General features: G+C 40.6%; 1 protein-coding gene across 2 annotated transcripts in view; it reads right to left on the reverse strand.

Moving 5' to 3' along the window:
* Positions 1 to 2,519: 2,519 nt before the first annotated feature.
* The window catches only part of STAU2 (staufen double-stranded RNA binding protein 2), a 166,796-nt gene continuing 161,976 nt past the window's right edge, over positions 2,520 to 7,339 (reverse strand). For both annotated transcript variants that reach the window (XM_084511024.1, XM_084511023.1), the window contains 2 exons: positions 4,506 to 4,594; positions 2,520 to 3,655 (listed from right to left, as the gene is read on the reverse strand). In XM_084511024.1, the coding sequence (XP_084367150.1) occupies positions 3,562 to 3,655; positions 4,506 to 4,594 (183 nt within the window). In that variant the 3' untranslated portion in view covers positions 2,520 to 3,561. The remainder of the gene's footprint in view (positions 3,656 to 4,505; positions 4,595 to 7,339) is intronic.

Genomic DNA, 7,339 nt, shown 5'->3' on the forward strand with positions numbered 1-7,339 from the left:
TATCTGAATTTGGGAAGCAAAATCAGAAGAAAAAATATGGGCTGCTGAAGGAGAAAGGAAAGGAAAGGAAAGGAAAGGAAAGGAAAGGAAAGGAAAGGAAAGGAAAGGAAAGGAAAGGAAAGGAAAGGAAAGGAAAGGAAAGGAAAGGAAAGGAAAGGAAAGGAAAGGAAAGGAAAGGAAAGGAAAGGAAAGGAAAGGAAAGGAAAGGAAAGGAAAGGAAAGGAAAGGAAAGGAAAGGAAAGGAAAGGAAAGGAAAGGAAAGGAAAGGAAAGGAAAGGAAAGGAAAGGAAAGGAAAGGAAAGGAAAGGAACAACTGCTTTTTAAATCACTGGACATAAGTTCTCCCTGGCAGCTTTCAGATGCTGCCAGCTCAGGAACTAAGAACAGCTGTGAACCAACAGGATCAGAGATGAGCCCACCGGCTGCTGCAGCATCTCTGGTACAAGAATCTTCCTTGGGGTCTCAGGAGGTTGCTAGCGGTAGTGCCAAACTACATTTAAAGTGCATTTCTGCACGTGTGTGAATACTGCAGGGTTTTCAAGAGAAACTTCTTGTGTAGGTAGACGGGCTGAAGCCTCTGCCCCGAGACAGGAGCCTTGGAGCGCATTAAGCACTGAAATGCCATAATGGAGATCAGGTGTGGTGTCTGATGAGCTCCATACTATGGTCTCTGTGCTCCCCTCCGTATCTGCAGGGAGCAGGAACTCTTTCTTCAGATTTATGTCAGGAAAAGCTCTGTCTTAGCCTCCACCAGAGCCTCTTTGGTGAGGCTTTTAACCTGTGGCTTGGGAGGTGCTTTAAAACTGCCATCTGTGTGTGCTTTTCTTCAGGCTGCACAAAACTGCCTGACTTGCGATTACGACAATCATTAGTCAGTCCCCTATTTGGAGAGTAGTTAGAAATCCTGCTACTATATGGCCCCCTGATGTTTCTGTAGTTTCAGAGAAGAACAAGCACCACCACCTCCCTCCCCACCCAGTCACTTGCCTTGTTTTTTGCCAGAGTGAGGATCAGGCATGAGTTTGACCAGCAAGAGGGCCTGAGATGATGACAGTTTCTTAGAGATGACCTTTCTTTACTGTTGCCTCAAATGGAGGGGGCTGAATGAGCCACCTTGCACCTAGACAGCCAGATGCCTGCATTTGGTCTCAATTTGCTCACTCAGAGTGAGGAGAGCTCCGCCACATCCACTGCAGCAAGCCCCATGCTCAGTGCAGAGGCCGTCTGCCATGAATACAATCAAGCAATAACCTGAAGATTACTGGACACGTTTTTGTGGCTGTGCTGGGGGAATGGCACCAGGTTGGTGGGGTCAGAGGCAGGTGAGCACTGTGATGCTATTGCTGACACCTGTGCTGGAAATGACAAAGGCTTTGCCATTCCTGCTGTTGTGGAGCATGGGAAGCTTTCTTCTACTGTGACTGAGGATCAGTGGGAGAGAAAGTATCAAGCTGTACCTTCAGCTTCCAAACAAACCAGTACAAAGTACATTTGCTAAAGTGTTTCTCTGTGGTGACTGTAGTGGGAACACACTACAGAGGCGCTGTTGTGCCAAGGAGACTACACATTCTCCCCAGCAAGCTCACCCTCTTGCCCTGAGGACAGGGTCTTCAAGGAATCTGTTTGTCCTTTCTTTTGCTCTTGTTCCCCATGGGAGGAGGCAGTAACACCATTTGTATTTTGTGTGCTGGAAGGTACTGCTAAGGCACAGACTGAGCCTCCTTCTGAACTTAGCTGGCTGCTAAGATGAAGGAGCAGAAGAATTTCTGCTCTTGTTGCCATTTGGGCAGGTAATGTATCCCTGAGAAAGACAGTGTGCAAGAGCTAAGTATTTCTGTATTCTGCTACCTTAATAACTTGAGGCTGCCAGGTGCCAAATGCCTCTGGAAACCTTCCAGTTCTGTGGGAACTGACAGGCTCAGCTTGTTCCCGACTCCTTTGCACGCCACAGAGTCAGACCCTAGAAAAACTGCAGACTCTTTGCACAAAGGCTCCTCATCTGTTGCGGGGAGAGTGAATCATACCCCTGAGAAACATGAAATAGAAAGAAGAACTCCACATTTTTTAGTGACTACTGACTCTGTAAGAACATGATACACATTACTCTGAACGCCTGTCCCAGAGGTGAATCAATGGCACTGTATCTTGCACCATTTCCTTACAGTGCTGCATGAGTCACTTGGGTTTTGAGCCCTGGTTTACACACTTCTGAAATCTCGTGCAACGTTGTCATGGCTGTTAGGCAGTGCTTCTTTATGTGTTTATTACAAGGGGTTTACAAGAGGTATCCATCTATTTTGGATGAATAGATGATTTAAATACCGTGTTGACTGATCTAACACAGTAAGTTTGTAGAAGGTGGTGACACGGGGAAAGGAAGGTTGAACACAGGCTTTGGCATGATAGCTAGTTGTTCATTCGTTTTAATTGCTTTTTGTCTTTTTTTTTTTTTTTTTTTTTTTTACCTCATTCTTTTAACTGCCTACCTGTGAATGATAAAGAAAGAGACGACACTGTCATTGCACACATGAACTGATGTGGTTTTACTGCATTTGGCCACACACTTCAATGAAATACGCTGGTACAGAGTGCAGCCACAGGTCTTATCTCTGCTGCTACTCCTTTCACAAAAGAACACCCTTAACATCAATGTTTTTCCTTCCTTAGCTTGATAATGTTGCAATCATACCTTTTGCTGTTGGTCAGAATGCAGAGATTAAAAACACTCAGTTGATGCAAACGGTGGGTCGATACAACACACAGAATGGGGTGTAGATGTGCTTCACACAACAGAGAGCAGAATCGAAGGGGAACATGTCACTTGGAGGCAAGACGCCTCTTTAATTGATTATGGCAAGGAAAATCAAATACCATATCTGCTTTTTCCTGGAGTATATCAAGACTGATCATAACTAACATCTGTTCATGTTAAGCAAATACTTGTCATGATTTCAACTTCTGTTTGCATACAACTCTGAGTAGTGCATCTTAAAGTCATACATATTCATATAGAATGAAGAATGCATAATGTCTGCATAAAAAGATAAGCTGTATGACTATATATGAAGACAACAACTACAATTCTCACAGCACTGTCATTGGTTAATTTTAAAATATTCAAGCATTATTTAAAAAACAGTAAGCTGAACTTAAAACTACACTACGAAAAATTGTATAACTGAACCAATGCTGACTTCCTCAGTATTAATCAATTTTAAAGTTTCCTTTTTTTTTTTTCTTTTTTTTTTCTTTTTTTTTTTTTAACCTAACACTTTTGTTAATTAGTTGTCATTTTAACCTCCACTAACATGATCAGATTTCTTCTGCCTCTGGGCAATTGAGTTATGCTCTGATCTTGAGTTCTAAGGGAAATGTTCAATTTTATTTTTTTCCACAGTTGAATAAACAGTACCATGTATACTATCTCGTGTTAGAATAGTGTTGTCTTCACATAAGACTCAAATAATGGTATTAGTCATTCATTTCCTTGTACACATACACCCTATTGCGTGTTGACAGGTTTATAAGGATGCAGTGGCAGCCGTGGGTGCTGGGAAGCTCCTAGACGACAGCCTTTGAATCCTTGCAGTCCTGAGCAATGGTGCCTGAGTTAGTCTGTTTATTGTCTGCTTTCTCTCCCAGATGCTTGACTTGTCTGAAAGATTAATACATTAACAAGAGTGGTAAGGTCCAGGGTTGCACATCTTTAAGACATGTTTATTAGCAGATGGCACATGAGATTCAAAGGTCACTGTGGAAGGTAACATTTTAAAGTGAAACAACAATATTTATGTTCAAATACTATGCTGATGAGATCATATGGAAAAATGTTTCTGATTAAATTAGTTTATAAATAACCACGATATATCTATCGAAGACTCCAGATGCCACTTATAGTCTACTTTCTCCTATTCTATTACACCCTAATTTATTTAGTAATACCAGACTTTCTCTTTATGTAAACAGACTAACAGCTGGAAAACAACTTCTATACTGGACAGACAATCCCACTTTCCTAAATAATTGAAAATCCAGTGTGAAACCTGGGTCTATTTTCTGCTACTTAAACCTAATATTCCGTATAAGACTTTTTAAGACCTGAAAGGATTTTTAACTTACTTTTAAATTCTCTAGGGTAAAATTCACCTTACAGACATAAGGACTTACTGGCAGATAACTGTCCTATTTACAGGCAACATCATGTTCTATAACATTTTGACAAAAATCATCTTATGCTACTTAAAAAGAATCCATACAATAAACAGAAAATCCTGTTCCTTAGGATTTCTATAGGAAGATTGACTGTCTCGTAGTCCATTACCAAATATTATCAGTAACGCTGAACCTGAAATCCTGTTTATCCTCTCAAATTGTCAAAAACTTTATGCAAATTCGAAAGGAAAATTTTTGCACAGGTTTAAAAGGGCAGCTAAGCTCTTAATTAACATTTCTTATCTCACATGCCACACAGGCATTAAAATGCAGAGGATTTAAATGGTACTTACTTTTCAAGTGATCCATTTTCAACTTTCATAGCCCCTTCCACTGGATCCAGTCCTTGTTCTGAAAACTGTTTCAAGGCACTTAATGCTGCCTAAAGAAAAAATGAATTGTTAAAGAAAACACTAACACAGCTGTATTAAAAGCAAATGGAGAAAGGTGTGTATTTTGGTATTTTGCATCTAAATCTTTTCCTGTATGTAGAAACCACTTAGACTGCACAGCTAATAAAGAGGGTACAGAACAGTGCCGTGATAAACAGCTGTGTTTGTGCATAGATTTGGGGACACCTTCTTCCTGGGTACACGAGTGATTTCCATTTGTGTTAATGAAAGCTGCATTACCTACACGAATAACATGATATACTTTTAGGATTCTTGCCTTTGTGCCCTGTAAAGTCTCTCCCGCTTCCTCATGTGTTTTCCTAGAGCTTGCGCTTCCTGGAGCACCTATGATGCCTGCAGATGATTGCGGAAGGTGTGGGCAACAGGGCAGCAGGGCACTACCCCAAGACTGGATCTTGAACAATACAGAAGAATGATGTCTTATACATAGGCCAGTGAACTGTACTAAGCAAGGTGAACCAATATGGATTGATTATGAAGCACCAGCAACAGAAGAATTATCAATTTTTAGCTTTCATTTTACTGCATGATTGCATATTTTATTAAGCAGCTTCTCTCTCAACTTCATGAGTCCTGCTTTAGCTCTGCAAAGCACATTGCTCCTCTTTCCCTTAACTGCTTTGGCAACAGACAAATGATTTTTTGTAATGAATTTAGCAAAGGTTGGTTATGAAACTGTCAGACACCTTGTGCCTCACTTTGAAAACACAGCCAGCACAATAAAACAATTGAAGTCCATTCTGTCTTGAAGGTGAAAGGCAAAGCAGAGTTGAAAACCAGATTTTTCTATTTAATCACTCCCACCTAATTTTAAAGTATTAATCACAGGGAAAAAGAAAAAATAGACACTGCCACCCAAGGTAACAACACAAACACTGGAACTGACTGCAGGCCATGTGGCGTTGTTGTTCACAGTGAGGCCAGCAATTGCTGTTTAGAAAATTGGAAGTCGTTCTCTTTTTCGTTGTTGGGATAGAAAGAATCTGTCTCTATCTTCTTTTCCCATTCCTTTTGGGCAGCAGGGGCTCTGTCCGAAACAGGAGCTGCCATTGTAATGAAGAACTAGATTTGCTCTCATACTAATTCTTTGCCTGGATTCTCTCAACAGCTCCTTCCCTTGAAAGGTATGTTTATACAACTTAAATATTATTAGACAATGTGTATTTTGGCAAGATGAATAACAGTGCAAAAATTGCCAGGCTGCCCTAAACTAAAAGACCATGCATCCCGGATTTGTCTATAGTAATGACTAGCTGCTAAAGCTACAGAAGGCTGCATGAGGTACTCCCACCCATAATGTGTGAAGGTGGAATCCTTCTAGTCTGTAAGGCTTTATGTTTTTTGTCCTAGTAAACAAATGAAAAGCTAAATATTTCTTAAACTGTCTTGCCAAATATCAGATTATTGCTGTTACTTACTCATCCACTCTTCCTTTGCCATGTGTTCTGGGCCCCCTGTATCTGACAGCAACCCTGCATTCTACTTGCTCCTTATTCCCATCCATTCACATAATTATTCCCTTCATTTTAAAATCTCTGTTGCCCACATCTTACTTTTTATTACTTTTCCATGCCATTGCTTGTCCCATAAGGGCTGAAGGAGCGTCAGCCCTTCACCTCAGAAACAACTTCTGCCACTAAAGTATCTATCAGTTTTATCATCCTTCAGATTCTTCAATGAATAAATTCTTCTTTTCCTCATTTTTTTTCTGTTTTTCTTGACATTTTGATATATTTGCATTTTCTTTTGACATCTCTTTCTCTACCACCGCACAGTGTCTGTTGCAGTTTCAGACGTGTATTCTCAGCTCCTATAGGCTCTGATCACCATCTGCCTTTCCATTCTTGATCTTGACTGAAGGGCAAAATCACTAGGTTTGCTCTAGTCAAACAATTCCTCCCAGTGGCAACAAGGTTTTTCATCTACTCTTAACTTCTGTTTGTTCCAGTAACACAACACCTTTCTTCATCCTACTTTCTCCCTTCTGCTCCTCTTCTTGGGATTCTTCTCATCACAGTGCAAGAACTACTCAGCAAGTGAAGATGGGGGGATTTGGGCTCCTGTGCTTCCTTGCACAGGACTGCTTCTGTGTTGTACTTAGTTGATCACGGGCTAGCAATGGTCTGCACCAAACAAACCAAGGAGTAAGGACTGGCACACAAGAATCTCCTTTCTTCTCAAATCCATGTTTCCTGATCAACATTAGCAAAACAATCAAATCTATAAGATTTATTCTTATGTATGGTATAGCCCAGAAGGCATTCCTAAGCAGCAGTGCAAAGAGAGAAGGAAGCTAAGACATCTGCTCCTCCTACACAGCATTATTGCTACCTCATCTGTTTTTCAAACCCACCTTGTTTACATTTTTAAATACCCATTCTTAGCTTCCTGGTCTGATGTGTGAATTGTAAACTTGTGGAAGAATGTTTGTTCAGGTTATTTGTTTGTAGAGTGGCTTTAGACGGAGAGCCCCTAATCATAGTAATAAGTAGTGTCACGATTTGAGATTAGGTCACAAGGTGATTATGTGAAATGCAGAACAGACTGATGTTGATCAGTGGTCACTGAAATACACAGATCATCAAGAGATTAATTGGACCAACACAATCCTCCTTTCCAGAATTGCTTTGAATAAACACATTTGTTACTCGTTTCTGCTTTACTCATAGAACAAGCTATTGCAAGGCAGATCACATAAATTACAGAGCAGCCTT

The sequence above is a fragment of the Aythya ferina genome (assembly GCF_964211825.1).
Source record: "Aythya ferina genome assembly, chromosome: 2".
NCBI classification, from domain to species: Eukaryota; Metazoa; Chordata; class Aves; order Anseriformes; family Anatidae; genus Aythya; species Aythya ferina.